The 17866-nt window shown below is 41.7% G+C and overlaps 1 protein-coding gene across 1 annotated transcript in view; it reads left to right on the top strand.

Annotated features, from left to right (window-relative positions):
• PRKDC (protein kinase, DNA-activated, catalytic subunit) overlaps window positions 1-17866 on the top strand; it is a 490177-nt gene that overhangs the window by 315694 nt on the left and 156617 nt on the right. The window contains exons 63-65 of the mRNA XM_030214157.1: window positions 3609-3817; window positions 9899-10037; window positions 14932-15120. Coding sequence (XP_030070017.1) covers window positions 3609-3817; window positions 9899-10037; window positions 14932-15120 — 537 coding nt within the window. The remainder of the gene's footprint in view (window positions 1-3608; window positions 3818-9898; window positions 10038-14931; window positions 15121-17866) is intronic.

Below are 17866 nucleotides of genomic sequence, written 5' to 3'. Positions count from 1 at the left end.
CGTCAGCATGTGGACCTGGGCTCGCCGGAACGGCATGGTGCTCCAAGCCACATATCTGGCAGGCGTAAACAACAGTCTGGCCGACAGGTTGAGCAGGATTATGCAACCTCACGAGTGGTCGCTCAACTCCCGAGTGGTACGCCAGATCTTCCAAGCGTGGGGCACCCCCTTGGTGGATCTCTTCGCATCTCGAGCAAACCACAAAGTCCCTCAGTTCTGTTCCAGGCTTCAGGCCACCGGCAGACTGGCATCGGATGCCTTCCTCCTCGATTGGGGGGAGGGCCTGCTGTATGCTTATCCTCCCATTCCTCTGGTGGGGAAGACTTTGTTGAAACTCAAGCAAGACCGAGGCACCATGATCCTGATTGCTCCTTTTTGGCCGCGTCAGATCTGGTTCCCTCTTCTTCTGGAGTTATCCTCCGAAGAACCGTGGAGATTGGAGTGTTTTCCGACCCTCATCACGCAGGACGAAGGGGCTCTTCTGCATCCCAACCTCCGGTCCCTGGCTCTCACGGCCTGGATGTTGAGGGCGTAGACTTTGCCTCTTTGGGTCTGACGGAGGGTGTCTCCCGCATCTTGCTTGCTTCCAGGAAAGACTCCACTAAGAGAAGTTACTTCTTTCATTGGAGGAGGTTTGCCGTCTGGTGTGACAGCAAGGCCCTAGATCCTCGCTCTTGTCCTACACAGACCCTGCTTGAATACCTTCTGCACTTGTCTGAGTCTGGTCTGAAGACCAACTCCGTAAGGGTTCACCTTAGTGCAATCAGTGCATACCATTACCAAGTGGAAGGTAAGCCGATCTCAGGACAGCCTTTAGTTGTTCGCTTCATGAGAGGTTTGCTTTTGTCAAAGCCCCCTGTCAAGCCTCCTACAGTGTCATGGGATCTCAATGTCGTTCTCACCCAGCTGATGAAACCTCCTTTTGAGCCACTGAATTCCTGCCATCCGAAGTACTTGACCTGGAAGGTCATTTTCTTGGTGGCAGTTACTTCGGCTCGTAGAGTCAGTGAGCTTCAGGCCCTGGTAGCCCAGGCCCCTTACACCAAATTTCATCACAACAGAGTAGTCCTCCGCACTCACCCTAAGTTTCTGCCAAAGGTCGTGTCGGAGTTCCATCTGAACCAGTCAATTGTCTTGCCAACATTCTTTCCCCGTCCTCATTCCTGCCCTGCTGAACGTCAGCTGCACACATTGGACTGCAAGAGAGCATTGGCCTTCTACCTGGAGCGGACACAGCCCACCAGATAGTCCGCCCAATTGTTTGTTTCTTTTGACCCCAATAGGAGGGGAGTGGCTGTAGGGAAACGCACCATATCCAATTGGCTAGCAGATTGCATTTCCTTCACTTACGCCCAGGCGGGGCTGGCTCTTGAGGGTCATGTCACGGCTCATAATGTCAGAGCCATGACTGCGTCGGTAGCCCACTTGAAGTCAGCCTCCATTGAAGAAATTTGCAAAGCTGCGACGTGGTCATCTGTCCACACATTCACATCTCATTACTGCCTGCAGCAGGATACCCGACGCGACAGTCGGTTCGGGCAGTCAGTTCTTCAGAACCTGTTTGGGCTTTAGGATCCAACTCCACCCCCCGAGGGCCCTGTTTGTTCTGTTCCAGGCTGCACTCTCAGTTAGTTGGTAAATTTTTTAGGTCAATCTCAGTTATGTCCTCGCCGTTGCGAGGCCCAATTGACCAATGTTGTTGTTTTGAGTGAGCCTGGGGGCTAGGGATACCCCATCAGTGAGAACAAGCAGCCTGCTTGTCCTCGGAGAAAGCGAATGCTACATACCTGTAGAAGGTATTCTCCGAGGACAGCAGGCTGATTGTTCTCACCAACCCGCCCGCCTCCCCTTTGGAGTTGTGTCTTCCCTTGAAGTGTATTGTCTTGCTACATACTGGACTGGCCGGCTCGAGCCGGTTTCGGGCGGGAAGACGGCCGCGCATGCGCGGTGCGCGCGGGCGCGCGAGGGCTAGCAAAGGACTTTGCTAGTGAAGTTTCCGATTGGAGGGGCTGCCGTGGACGTCACCCATCAGTGAGAACAATCAGCCTGCTGTCCTCGGAGAATACCTTCTACAGGTATGTAGCATTCGCTTAATCAAACATTAGCATAATCTAACCCTTCTTTTCATTTTGCTTCTGCCCTTGGTCTACCCATCTTCTTCCCCAGCTCTACAAGTCCGGTTCTTTTTTGTCCACAAATTAAGCCCTGTAGAGTGTGTGTGTGTGTATCTCTCTATATAGAGATAAATCAAATTACTTGTTTTTACTACAAGTGCATTCACTGTCTAGCCTAATTACTTCTGCTTTTTCATTTCCCCATATACAGCTATCTTCCCATAATTTGCTCTGTGGACAAGCCATTCGTGTTTGTGCCTTTCTGCACTTTCTATTCTGTAGTGTCAAGTGCCTGAAATAGCCTTAATGAGCACATGCACCATGCGTCTTTTCTTCCTAGATATAAATCCAGCCTAAAACCATCTCTGTCTTTGAGGCCACTTCTAAACATGACTCTGATTGCTCCTGAACATAGCTTCCTTATCTCACTCATGGGCTGCTTCCTGATCACTAATAAATATGACAGAGGACAGAAAAGATACAAGCTTCTGTCGCACAACTCATCCCAAACACTTAACACATCTACCTGAAACTAAATTAAAACCCATTAACCTGTCATTATGAAAACATATGCTAATCTCATTGGTCTATACAAATTCTAATCTTGTGCTTTACAAACTGCTTCAAATCTACTAGAGACTTTCACTGTTTCGCTTAAATTGTAACCTTGTTCGATACAATCTGTAACCAATTTACTCCAGAATCATGTAAGCCACATTGCCTTACCAATAGCTGGGAAAATGTGGGATACAAATGCAATAAATAAATGTATACTTCCAAGAGGTATTGCTTCTTGTAGCTTACCTCAAAGGGTGCCCCCATATGTTTTGTCTTTTATTATGTCCAACTTCTCTGTTATAGGCAGTCAACTCTGGAATGCCATACCTCGACACATCCGAAAAAACCACTGAACACCTACCCTTCCGAAAACTGCTGAAGACTTACCTCTTCAAACAAGCCTACCCAAATGGCCCGTCCTAATTCTCAAACATAATTCCACACCACTAGTATTACCCACACTCCAATCCCTTCACCACATCTCTTATTATCGTCCTACTCTATGTAATTATGCCATCCCTGCGACACTTTGTTCCATACTTTGTATCATCTCTGTGATACATCGTACCATACTCTGTAAGCCGCACTGAACCTACTCTATGTAATTATGTCATCTTTATGATACATTGTTTCCATACCTGTATTATACTTTGTACCATACTTTGTAAGCCGCACTGAACCTGCTATTGAGCGGGAAAGAGCGGGGTATAAATGCCATAAATAAATATATTAGATAGTTTTGCTTTAAGAAGTAGGGAGTGTATACTGTGCCTTCACAGTTCTACCAACACGTTGCAGTCCTATATTCACAATCAATAATTTTTCCTCTGCTTTATTTTATGTGGTTGATTCCATTTGCACCACTTTATTTTGATCAGAAGTTGTGTAGAACATTATGGTTAATGAACATCTATATTTTCTCTTTTATTTCTGCAGGACATGAGTTATCATCACACAGAACTTCTAAATCTTGACCCAAGCAATGTGAGCACTAGCTGTTTAGCCAGTTTGCAGCAACCCGTGGGCATTCTGCTGCTTGAACGGAGTTTGATGTCTCTTGTTGATACAGAGGAACCACCTCGCAAAAAAATGCGGGGAAAGACTGAACTGTCTCCAGATGTTGTCAGATGGATTGAACTTGCTAAGTACGTAATAATATTGACAGATGGCAAAAGCATATGGTCAGTTTATGTAGTTCTGCTGGTACTCGTGCAAGTGTTTAAACCACACAGCAAATATATTCCAGTATTGTTAGATAGAAATGTTTTAGTGATAAAAGTGGTTTTATCTGAATGTAACTCACCTTGACCTGAAAATGGTGTGACATATATTCAGTATCACTACACGCCTTTTTATTTTTAGAGATACATTTTTATTAAACATAACAGTATACAACAGTAGAAAAAAACAATGGTATCAATTTTGCACAGATTTTGTACTGCCTCCCCTACCCCCCCTACCCCCAATCCAGCCACTGCCCTGACTATATGAAAACTAGAGAAGTTAGGTTATATTGGAGTCCTACACCAATTCCGGAGAGCCCAGGAAGGAAGTAGCAGAAGATACTACTTAAACGTGCAAGCTATATTTGAACCAATGAAATTGAGCTACCAGATGAAATCAGAAATTAGCCCTTGGAAAGGGCATTCATGTAACATTAGTGATTTCTTCCCCCGCAGGGCAAATGTTAACTTCTCAGACTTACAATGTTCCATTCATATAGCCATCCAGTTTGCTTTAGAGCGTCCTTGTGGAGCTTCCACTGTCAGATGATTAATTTTGACAGCGAAAATGGCAAAGACTGTGCCAGAGAATGAGTATTCCATTTGTCCACGTATCCTTGAAGGACTTCCAATAAACATCTCCCAATTCTCCCAATGCTCAGAAGTCCATTGTGTTATACATGTCCACACTTCACTCCAAAAGACTTTAGTGATCGAACAGTCCCACCATAAATGTTCATACATGCTAGAGTGACCACAGTGTCACCAACAAAGTCCAACATCTGAACTAGAAACATGAACTGAGTGAGTTAGTGTCTAGTACAGTCTACGGACCAGTCTATATTTGTTTGTAATTGGTAATTAAAGAACATGTATGTACATAGATATTTTTTTCCCAATCCTATGTAGCCAGACCTCTCCCCAGCCAGCGCTCCCAGACCCTCTGGTATGGGAAGAGGGACTTACTCCCATGGACTTGCAACATTTTGTATAGCCGGGAGAGCATCCCTTTCCGAGCTATCACCTTAAACAGAGCAATTTCCAGCTGGGTAGGAGTTCTGTGTAAATTGAGCTTGGCATCTTCCCTCATCAACAAATCCTGAACTTGAAAGAATTGAAAGAAAGAAAGGAATTTTCATACGAGGGAGATCATTTGTGATAATCCTGAGGAGGCCAAAAAGATTTTAAAAAGGCAACAGTAAAAGCCAGAGGGATGCTTACAGTAGGTGCAGAGAGAGAGAGAATGGCCAGCATGAAAAAATAGGTGATAGTGACTCGTATAAAGTCTCTGCTGAGACTGTATTTATAGTAGCATGTACAATTCTGGAGACCACATCTTCAAAAAGTTATAAATAAGGTGATTGAACACTGAGGATCCATAATTAGAAACAGTATGGTATAAAAACAAAACTTAAATGCATGCATGTTGATATATTGAATGCTGTTTAGATGGCAACTCCAGCTGTGAAGAGCTAAGGCCAGTGCCAGGCAGACTTCTACAGTCTATGTCCCGTATATGGTAAGAGAGATTAGGATGTGCTGAGAGGACATCATCGGCAACTTCAGTTGGAAATTTAAGGGCAGTGTCAAGTGGACTTCTATGGTCTATTCTGTATGTGGTGAGATGAATGAGGACAGGTTGGAGTGGACTTTGATAGCAACACCAATAGTTGAGAAGTAAGGCCAGTGCTGAGTGGACTTCTACAGTCTGTGTCCTGAAAATGGTAAAGAAAGATGAAGTATCTGTATTTTATACCAGGTTCATTCTTGGTTTAATCATGAGTTTATAATGAGTGTGACTGTTGGGCAAGCTGGATGGTTCATCTGTTGTCATCTATTATGTTACTATGGAATTGTTCCAAAAGGCAGCTACCAAAATGTTTAGTGATCTTGGACATAAAGCATATTGGATAGATCTAAATATCTCTTTATGTATACCTTTGGAATAAAGGCAGGAGAGGGGAGATATTATAGAAACATATAAATGCCTCCTCGGCATAAATGCACATGAGATTAGCTTTCAGTTGAAAGGAAACTCTGGAACAAGGGAGCATAGGATGGAGGTGAAAGGGGATAGACTCAGATGTAATTTAAGGAAATATTTCTTTACAGAAAGGGTTGCAAATGCATGGAATGACCTCCTAGCAGAGAGTAGCGATAGGACTGTATGTGAATTCAAGAAAGTATGGGACAGGCTCAGGGGATCTCTCAGGGAGAGGAAGAAATTGTAGAGCTTATTAGTTGGCATGCATGGGCAGATTGGATTTATTTATTTAAAATATTTATACCGCTTAGTCCATAGTTCCTTGCAGATTATAGTAATAACATACATAATCAAAATAACTAAATACTTAACATTTAATAAATACAAAATAAAACAAATTCACAAGTTTCCTCTTTTGTGAGTTTAGAAAAGGAAGGAAGGGTGGCGGGGTAGATGGGAGGTTGTGAGAATGAAGTGTGGGGGGAGAAGGAAGGATGGAAGTGATATGACAGAGAACTCAAGATTAACCTTGTGAAACTTGTTAGGAAGCTTCGCCATAGCATGGACAGAAAGTGAAGGGAGGAGTTGGCGGTAGAGGCACTTTAAGGGCAATTCTACAACTAGGTGCTTACACCCCTTTGCATGCATTAATGCACAAGAAATTAATACTTACACATCTAAGCACCCTAAGTGCTATTTCGTGAGGGCATGCATAAGTGCTGTAGTGTGCAAATGCAAGGGGGCATATTCTTGGCATGTCTCCCAGTTACATATGTAACTTACATGGTACTGTAAGTTTTTTTTTTGTTTTTTTTTTGTATATATGTATGTGTATATATATATATATATATATATATATATATATACTAGTAAAAAAGGCCCGTTTCTGACACAAATGAAACGGGCGCTAGCAAGGTTTTCCTCGGAGTGTGTATGTTTGGGAGAATGTATGTGAGAGTGACTGTGTGAGAGAGTGAAAGTGTGTGTGTGTGTGAGAGAGAGAGTGAGTCTGGGTGTGAGTGTGTTTGTGAGAGAGTGTGTGTGTGAGAATGAGAGTGTGTGCAAGTGTGTATGTGAGACACAGTGTGAGAGAGAGTGTGTGTGCGTGTGCGAGAGAGAGAGTGTGTGTGAGAGACAGATTCTCTGTGAGTGTGATTGTATGAGACCAAGCGAGTGTGTGAGTGACTGTGTGACACATAGAGAGTGAATGTGATACAGTGTGAGACAGAGTGTGTGAGAGTGAGAGTCAGAAAGACATTGTATATGAGAGAGAGAGTGTGAGCCCTGCCCTCCCAATCCATGCCCATCTGTCCCCTGCCCCCTCCATTCATCCCTATCCAGCAATTCCCCTCTCTCCCTGAGCCCTGCCCTGCAATCCATATCCATCCATGCCCATCTGTCCCCTCCATTCATCCCTATCCAGCAATTCCCCTCTCTCCCTGAGCCCTGCCCTCCCAATCCATGCCCATCCATGCTCCTCTGTCACCTGCCCCCTCCATTCATCCCTTTCCAGCAATTCCCCTCTCTCCCTGAGCCCTGCCCTCCCAATCCATGCCCATCCATGCTCCTCTGTCCCCTGCCCCCTCCATTCATCCTTTTCCAGCAATTCCCCTCTCTCCCTTCCATGACCCCCCCTCGCATCCATGCTCCTCTCTCTCCCATGTCCCAGCCTGGCCCGCCCTCTTCCCCCCCCCCCTTCGCATCCATGCCCCCCCCTTCGCATCCATGCTGTCGTTTCTCCCCTGCCCTCCCGCTCCCATTGTTCAACTTTACTGCCCACCCTCTTCTCTCCCCCCAACATCCCTTTTTTTTTTCTTTTTAAATTTACCTCCGTGGCGGTTCCAGCAGCGCAGCGTCAGGGAAGGAGGCGGCGCTCCCGACGTCTAGCCTTCCCTTTGCTGTGTTCCGCCTTCTTCTGACGTCATCCTTGACGTCAGAAGAAGGCGAAACACAGCGAAGTGAAGGCTAGAGACATCGGGAGCGCTGCCTCCTTCCCTGACACTGCGCTGCCGGAACCGCCACCACGGAGGTAATTCTAATAGAATAAAACGCATCGTGCGTGGGTGCGATCCGTTTGGTTTTTTTTCCGCCCTCGACGTCATGACGTTTGACGCGAGGGCGGGGCAGAGACGGCTGGCTGGCTTCACACCATGAATCCACGAACCCTACAGGGAGTGTTTGAGTGACTTCAGAACGTTGTCTTCAGAACGTTCACGGTGCGTTTTATTATATTAGATGTATGTGTATATGTATATTCTTGTCACATTTAGATATGCTCAGCGTCAAGTCTATGGCTGCTGTAACTGCACATGCTTAAATGTAAAGCATGAAAGAGCTCGATGAGCAGGGAAAGAGAATCTTTTGAGACATTAAAGAATGAGGAGTTTCTGTTGCCCAAGGATTTAACATAAGAACATAAGTGTTGCCTTACCAGGACAGACCAAAGGTCCATCAAGCCCAGTATCCTGTTTCCAACAGTGGCAAATCCAAGTTACAAGTACCTGGCAAGATCCTTGCTTATCAGCAAATCAGCCATTATATAAGTATGTTGGACGGTCATACCTTAAGTGCTCTAAATGTCGTATGTCACCAACTTCCCTAACACATACTTTGGACATGTGAAAGTGTCATAGCTTTTTGGAAAGGAATAATGGCTTACCTCCACTTCATGCTGAGCAGAAGAACGCCCTTGTGGGCAGACATTCAATTGTCTTCTAATTTTGTTCCCTTAGGGTTGAGAAAGGGGATGCTGTTCTTACTGCATAAGGCTTTTTTGCTGACCCAGAAATGTTTCTTGATTTGCTGAAGACAATCTACTGGCCCTTCTCTGGCAACAAATGAACTGTATCTGTTATTGAAATTGGAATGGTTGGATGCTAAAAAAGGTTCTTCTAGAGCATGGAAGATGTTACAACGGACATGGTCCCCGGCGTAGGACAGGCTTCTTCCCACAATTCATAGTTAATCAAATCTGTGAACTAGAGCATGTGGGAAATGGGGTAGGGTTAGGGGATGGGTGTAGTGTTTGTGTAGATTGAGTTGGTGTCCTATTTGTTTTGATAGTTGGATCACCGTGAAGGGCTCATACTGGTGATCAAGGAGCCTATTGCAAAGTTAATTAGGAATTAGTTTGGGCAATTTGTTTTTCTAAAATAATAGAAAATACCACTATTTTTTGGATGACACTGAAATGTTTATGGTTCAGGATTGTATGTTTCTTGGCAATGTATATCATAATACATTTTAAGTGGTGTTAATAAATATTAAAAAAAAAAAGATTTAAGGCATGCCAGTACACGGTCTAACTAATATCCTGTAACAGAATTTGGGGCCCCAGGTTCCATTATAGAATACTAGAGTCACCCAGTGCCCACACCAGCCGTAGAGCTGGCATAAGTATGGCTGCCTAAATGGCAGAGGGACACACATAACTTATAGTATTCTGTATGTTACATGTGTTAAATGGGAGCCCTGCCCATGTCCCACCAATATGTGTACCCCCCCCCCCCCCCTTTGCAAATATGCTGTATGTAAATTACTTGGCTATTTGCAAAATAGCTTTTGGGCACTCTGATAGTACTTTTCACATACCTACTTTAGCATTCTAGACATTCTAGTTAGTAGCAAAGGGAGTATATTTTAATATAGCGAGATCTGTCTGTTTATCTTTCGGCCATTGCATGATGATTTTAAGGGAGGATTCTAATTTCATTTATTATAGTAAAATAATCTACTTAGAGGTGAATTTTATAAAGTATTTTTCATATTTCACATGCTGCAGAAGGCTCTTTGAATTATTTTCATACCAGCAATTTTCTACGTATACCACATGTGTTGTAAAATGCATGCCACTCACATATTTGCATCTTCAGAACCAGGTGTAAATTTGTGTGCTGTTGGAGGTCATTGTAGCAGCCTGTTTTATAAAGGCCACATGCATGTATGTGTATTTAGCGTGATCTTGCTTTAGGGAATGTTTAACTGTATAAATAATATATAGTTGTTTTTATTTTTTTCAGGTTATATAGATCTCTTGGAGATTATGATGTGCTTCGAGGTATTTTCAGTGGAAAAATTGGAACAAAGCCACATACCAAGGATGCACTGTTAGCAGAAGCAAAATCTGATTATGCTACAGCAGCTAAACTGTATGATGAGGTGAAAACACACCCCTACTCTCTTCTCCTCCATTCCTCCCTCCCTGTCCCAGATAAACAAATGATATGTCTTAGACAGTGGTTCCCAACCCAGTCCTCGGGTCACACCTAGCCAGTTAGGTTTTCAGGATACCCACAATGAATATGCATGAGATAAATTTGCATTCAGTTGAGATAGGGCATGTAAATCGATCTCGTGCATATTCATTGTGGGTATCCTGAAAACCTGACTGGTTAGGTGTGACCCTATCCCGTTAAATCTGATTAAATGATTCCTGGATATATTTCTTCCATTCATTCATTCATTCATTCAATAATTCATCTCACCCTGACGTCTGGAAGTTCCTACTCCTTGGAAATTAGCTGCAGTTTATTCCCATATTAAAAATACATCACTGTTTGTATCTGATCCTAATAATTATCTGCCGATTGCAAAGCTACCTTTTTTAGCTGAAGTGATAAAAGCTGTAGTCCGTCTACAACTCACTGATTTCATTGATAAAACTAATACACTCCACCTGCATCAATCTGGTTTCTGTTGAAACCATAGCACAGAAACTACTCTTCTAGGTATTGCCACTTACTTCCATACCCATTTGGACAAGTCACGTTTTGTCTTTCTTCTTTCCTTAGATCTCAGTTCCGCATTTGATCTGATCGATCACTCATTACTATTGAACTGTCTTCACGCCATTGGTCTTTCTGGAGTTCTGAACTGGTTCTAATCTTACCTTTCTGATTGCCAGTACTAAACACAGTTTCTGCCTTGTATTCCCCTAAATCTGGTGTTACTCAGGGTTCTATACTATCTGCAGTTCTATTCAACAACTTTCTTGCCCCTTTGCTTACTATGGCACGTCTAGTAGCGCTTTAGAAATAAGTAGTAGTAGTAGGGATTCACTCTATTTATGGTGATAATATCCAACTTCTTTCACTAATTGATCACGTTAATCCCTCAGCCACTAAATACCATCAATGAAATTCTTTCAAAATTAACTTGGCTTCAGGAACATTTCTTAATTCTTAACCCAGGCAAGTCAAATCTATTACTTTGTACAAACCGCATTATTCAAAATCCTCAATTACTGATTTCTTTATGTAACACTCCAGTTTCACAACAGTCAGTTACACGTATTTTAGGAGTACTTATAGATACCAAACTTGACTTCAGAGAACAATTAGGACAGGTGGTGAAGCACTCTTTATATAGATTACGACTAATCCGTTCAGTTCAGTCATTTTTAAATTGTGCTTCTCTGACTATTTTGGTACATTCACTAGACATATTTCAAATCGATTACTGTAATTCTTTCTATAAAGGCCTTCAACTTAAAAGATCTGTGTCGTCTACAACTTATCCAAAATACTGCTGTTCGATTAATACACAATGCGAAGAAATTTGATCACATCACTCCACTTTTGAAGAATTCTCATTGGCTTTCCCATGTCTCACCACATCACATATAAACTATTACTTATGGCTTTTAAAATTCTTGCCTCATCAGAACCCCTCTAGCTTTACTGTCTGCTCCTTTGCCATACCCCCTTATGCCCCCTCCACTCTCTTGACCAAAATTTACTCATTTTTCCAACTTACAAGCAGCTTCAACACGAACACACTCATGCCTCCATTTTCTCCATACAAGGACCTTACCTATGGAACCTCCTACATGTTCTTTTACGGAATCAGACTTCTCCATTAACCTTTAATCCAACCTCGAGGCGTCCCTTTTCAAAGATGCCTTTAGTCAAAATTTTCTTCTTTAGCAGAGCGCCCTGTTACACTTTGAAAGAACTGGAGTATACCTATTGTTTTTTCCTTCCCCCTCTTTCTTTTCCTTAAACATATGGATTTCCTCCCTTCTTACCTCACTATCTATTGTCTGTATGCACTTATTATCACTTCCTTTATATTTGATTATATTGTAAGCTGCCTAGGTAGTTTGTCTGGCTGGTGGATAAGTAAGTTAAAATAAAATTGAAACTTGTCCCGAAGACTGGGTTGCAACCCCCTGGTGTAAGATATCAGATCACCAGTAAGAACTGGGGTATGTTGATTGTTAATGGTTTTTTAATAGTCGGTGAGATTGTTGCCGTGTCAGTCCACTTGAATGCATGGAAATAAACTAGTATAAGGTGATAGCTTTTTATTGGACAGAATAGATTTCTTGAGTAGCATTTGAGAGTTAGTACTTTCTGCTTTAGGGCCTAACAGAATCAACTGTGCCTGAGTAGGGGAGCATCTCCTTAATATATCTGAACTTTCATTCCCTTGGTAAGTCAAGTAAAAATTTGTCAGTTTAATTGTAAAATGACTTTGAAATTTGAGACTTGTTACTAGCATTCACAAAGAGTTTTCATTCTGTGAATTAGAGTGAAGATTTTTAAAAATTGTTTATACATGTTAATACAAATTATCACAGCCGCTGTGTAGAACAGTAAAGTACAGAATGAGAAGTAAAGGGGTAACTATAACTGCCCTTCCCCAAGTTACTCTAATCACTTCTTTGCAACTGATAGTTGTTTCATCAGCAATACTCCGCACGATGCTCGGCCCACAGCAGTATTTCTCTAGATACTGGCTATTGCAGTTTAAAAAAGCAAAAAGGGATGTTCAACACCAGGGTTGGGATACTATCTGGCACTGAATATCCAGAATCATTTATTTTATTTATTTATTTATTTATTTGTGTGTTACATTTGTATCCCACATTTTCCCACCTATTTGCATGCTCAATGTGGCTTATATTGTACCGTGAAGGCGTTTGCCAACTCCGGTAGAGAAACAAATACAAAGTGAAGTTATAGTCGAATAAGGTTCATATGTTAGACACATTGGGAATCGTACAGAAGGAGAGTTATATAGTGTTCATTACGAGCTTTAGTTACATTGTGTTGCAAGGTTCAGACACTTAAGTTGGGTGGGGAGGGTATGCCTTATTGAACAGGCTGGTCTTTAGTGATTTCCGGAAGTTGAAGTGGTCATATGTTGTTTTCACAGCTTTTGGTTTTGCATTCCACAATTGTGTACATATGTAGGAGAAGCTGGATGCATAAGTTGATTTGTATTTGAGTCCTTTACAGCTTGGGTAGTGGAGATTTAAGTATATACGTGTTGATACGACTGTGGTGTTTCCAGTTTAGCAGCAATATTCAGACTGCCTTTTTACTGCCCTAACTTTATCCGACTAACTGTCCGGTCTATATATCACCACTAACCAGTTAACTTGAGGTTCCACCTGCAGATTGTGCTGATGTGGTCACAGGAAATACTGAGTGGCATTATTTCATTAGTGCTGCTGAATATCCCCCTCGTCAGCACTTTCCTGGCTAGCAGCATCGGATAAATGCTCTTGAATATTGGCTTGGTACTTTTGTTTCATAGGTTTTGTTTATTATAAACAGACCAAAAAGAATATCTTACACACATATCTTACACAGTTTAATTACTGCTTACAGTTCGAGCACCCCGTGTACCTGAATGTAACTCACCTTGAGCTACTAGTGAAAAAGTTGTGAGCAAAACCAAATAAATAAATAAAAGGATGTGCTATTCTGTATATTTAAAAAACATAAGAAATGTTATAGGAAGTCAGAACAAAACTTTCAAGCCCTGTTTCCATAGCATCAGTCGGCTTTCTGCATCAAGCATATACATGTTGATTGAATGCAGCTGGAAAAAAAGTGCCTCCCTAGACCACTACCCCACTAGCCAGTATCTTATCTGCATTGATACTGTAGCCCGTTCTCCACCCACACTAACAGTACTACTTTGTCATTCTTCTTGCTTACCTGTACCAGTGCTGCTGAACCTGGCACCTTGCTCTCTCTCATGTCCATGTAAAACTAATGTAGAGTTATTGTTTCCCCCCCCCCCCTTTCCAATTCACATTTTATAAACTGTTCCTTCTGCACACTTACATTGATACTGCTGATTCTACCTTTCCTACCTGCTTTGGGTCCCTCCAAACCTTCCTTTCTCTTTCCGCCGCCTGCCCATGTCTCCCTAAACCTGTTCATCTGCCTCCCTTCTATCTACTCACTCTGCCTAGCCCGTCTTCTCCCCTGGGATTCCTCCCAGATTCCCACCCTTTCCTCATTTTGCTGATGTGTCATTGCCCCATTCCTTCCTGCCAATGATCCTCCTCCCACTAATATATCCCAGCCAAGTCCTCTCATCTCCCATGCCCGTCCTCATTATGTGTCTCTCCTTTTTAAACACTCGCATCTCATATTCCTATTTCCCTCCTCTGCTTTTCCACTCATTCTTCCATTTCTACACTCTACTTTTTCTCCTCCAGTGATGTTCTTTCTCCCGGCATTTGTGACTGGGTACAAATGTGCTGCTACCTTACCATAGAGTGGGGGACATATAGAGAGGGGATTGAAGCCATATAGAGAGGGGATTGGTAGTGAAGGGCGAGACAGTGCCACCCTCTTGAGCGGGAGGAGCATCATCAGAGAGGACAAGAGGTAGGTGAAATGTAATCGGGGTTGGGGGAATAATAGTTTTTGGCTCAATCACATAGTTAGGAAGATAATCTGACATAGGTGAGATGGCTTTAAGAAAGAGTAAGAGCTTCACTGTTGGGTGAAAGAGGTTTGCTCCATCAGAGGAGAAAGCATATTGGCACTATAATGCGAGTAGGGAACATAAGAGACAGGTCAGTGGGTGCTGAGCATCCTGAATATTTGAGTAAGTTCCTTTATTATGTCCACAAATGAGTACGTTTGGCACCCCCAATCATTTTGAAAATGTGGTGACTATGGTAATGGGGATATGAAAACTACTCTTAACCTTCAGAGCCCTAAAATGTGCAGTACCAATGAATGATGTGTGCTTCTACTGCTTGTTTTAAACAGTTCATGGTTTTCATTCAAGCTTCCTTTTCTAGGCCTTGAATATGCCAGATTGGTCAAATGATGAACCTACAGAAGCAGAGAAAGATTTCTGGGAAGTTGCTGCTCTTGAATGTTACAACCGTCTAACAGAGTGGAAGCCATTAGAGTATTGTTCAACTGTCAACATCGACGATAGTAAACCTGCAGACCTCAATAAAATATGGAATGATCCATTTTATCAGGTTTGTAAATCATTTCTATATGTATTAAAATTAATCAATTCAGGTAACTATTGATGCTGTTAATAAAAATAAACATTAGGAATAGGATAAAGAGCCATAATCATTAATAATCAAATGATGCCACCTAGTGGACACATGACGAAAGTTAAACTTCTAGTAAACTATATCACTGGAAATAGATGCCCAAATATTTGACTCATGATAACAAAACATGAGAAGGGCTCAACTAGCACCAGTTTGAAACTTGTGGGCATTAGTGCAGAAGGATGTAATTCAATCAGTTGTCATGTATTCGTCCTCTTTATAAGTCTTGCAGTTTGTTTGGATATGAGCTGTATGTTAAATTTTTGGTGAATGAACGAAGACATTATCTGAATTATTTTGAAATCACATAGCATGCACAAATCTCAGAACCCTAATGATAAGACTTACTGATGGAGGTTTCTAATGATATGTTTTCAGAATGATACTCACCGTCTTATGAAAAAAATCTGAAAAATATACTTTTGTTGGAGAGAACGTTTATAAAATAGGCATCTTAAGAAATTACACCTAGTATCTTGTATTTATTTATTTATAAAATTTATAATCCGCATCATCTATTATTCTAGGCAGTTTTCAAAATGACAATCATAATAGTATCAAAACAGACATTTCAATAGTAATATTCACAATAAGAACATCATAATAACTGAATAATTCATTCAGATCAGCAAAACAGAATCATACAGCATCAAAAAGAAATGCAAAAGGTTTTAGTTATGTGTTAGTTTATTTGATATACCATCTATAAAAGCATTAAGCAGTTTACAATATACAAACTTACTTGGGAAGAAGAAATATAAAGGACACGAGGGACGGCGTAGGTTATAATAATCTCATAAAAGCATTACTAACACGAGAGCAAGAAAACAAATAGGACGAGGTGCGAGGGTAACAGCAAGTTAGTAATAGATGTAGTAGATTTTAAAGATGAAATGGTTTTAGCAAGTTCACTGGTGGAAGGTGCTGAGAAGCTATTAAGACTGCTAAAACTAAGTCTCTTGAGTGGGGATGCTGGTTGTAGTGCATTGTTGGAAACTATGAAGAGAATTGGTGTGTTAGAAATATGAAAGTGGAAGTATGAAGCTAGGCTCTGCTGTGCCTTCTGTTTATGCTGTATGCTGTGGTTCAAGTTTTAAAACTATGGGAAAAAGGTTATGGAGACTAGTTAATAAAGTTTTTTTTTATTCAAAAAAAGAGTGTGTGGAAGTGAGGATCTAAGTATGAGGACCTTTTGAGTAAAGATTGAAGCCAGAGCATTGGCAGTTGCAGACTATGGAAAACTCGGCAGCTGGCAGAGAGTAGTGAGCCAGTGGACTAACTTTAATAGTTTAGAGGAAATTTTGTCTTCCTCTGGAGCCAGAGATAAGAGTGTCTAGCATGGGGATGACAAGGTCCAATAAGAGCAACTCTGTCCAAGGCAGAGTGTAACATGGTGACCCTGATGGAGGTTTGTTGATAAAGGGGTGAAAGGTTAAATTCATCAGGAAATGTAGCGCAATGAGTATTAAAAGTAGTTGCATCTGTATTGGATTCCTAAAAGGATGAGAGAAGTTTGAGCTGGAGGGAGGGTGGGAGATGTCCAATAGAAGGAAATAAAATAATGATATGACCAGGGAACAGGAGAAATGTAAACATCATGAACTAATTTAGAGGGCACGATGAGGTTAATGATTTGACCTGAAATATGTGTTGGAGAATATCACAATTGTAAAAGATTAGTAGCATGAAGATAAGATTTTGAAAAATCTTGGGCAACCAAATCATGAGAATCTGCAATGTGAAGATTAGTCACCCATAACAAGGGAAACAGGGTGATCCAAAAGATGTTGTGTAATAAGTTCATAAAGAAAGGAATAGAAGATGAGGAGACTAGTGGAGGTTTGTATGCTAGTAGGAGTGATAAGGTGGTAATCCTGAAGTTAGTGAAAGTCATTCAACAGAAGGATCTGATTGGGTCATTGAAGAGCAGAGGAATATATAATTGCTAATCCACCTCCCATCTTATGGGAATGGTTAGCATAAGCTAAGTGGGTATGCCTGAGGACACGCTTGGTGCAGATAGACATGGTTAACTGACATTGATGTTCTCTCGGTCACACAAAGGAGATCAAGGACATTATCTTCAAAAAGAGCTTGGATAATATGGGTTTTCTGATGAATAGATTACATTTATGAAACCAAATTTCAATGGCGAATTAGGGACCTGAGTGTCACAAAACACTTAACCACCCACCTGGCGTTACCCCATGACCATTTAGAGGGTCTATCCCTAGCACAGCTCAGGTCCGCTTGCACCTGCCTCTTGTGCTCTACACTAGCACCCTCCTCCCACTGACTGGATCACATCTGCTTCTGGTCAAGTCTCCCGCTCCCAAATTATCCCCAGTGATTTCTAGGTTACTGGGGCCATGCTCCCAGTGGTCCCACAGTTCCCAGAAAGTACTCACAGACCCAATACACAAACCACCAGGATTCTTTATCAGTCAAGACAGGCAGAACGAACAAACAATTGTGTTTATTCTCAGAACTTAGAACAGTGGACAAAAATGTGCAATTGGCAAATAATAGGTAACTGAAATATGGATCAATGAGAAAACTAGCAAAACATTTGCATACTGTCTAAATAGTACCTGGGAAGATCAGGACAATATAGTTCACTGAGCCTGAGCAAACAGATGATCTGTCTCTTTCTTCCTGGCTA

The sequence above is a fragment of the Microcaecilia unicolor genome, chromosome 1, assembly GCF_901765095.1.
Source record: "Microcaecilia unicolor chromosome 1, aMicUni1.1, whole genome shotgun sequence".
In the NCBI taxonomy this organism is placed as follows: Eukaryota; Metazoa; Chordata; class Amphibia; order Gymnophiona; family Siphonopidae; genus Microcaecilia; species Microcaecilia unicolor.
This window is presented reverse-complemented; position numbering and strand designations above follow the sequence as displayed.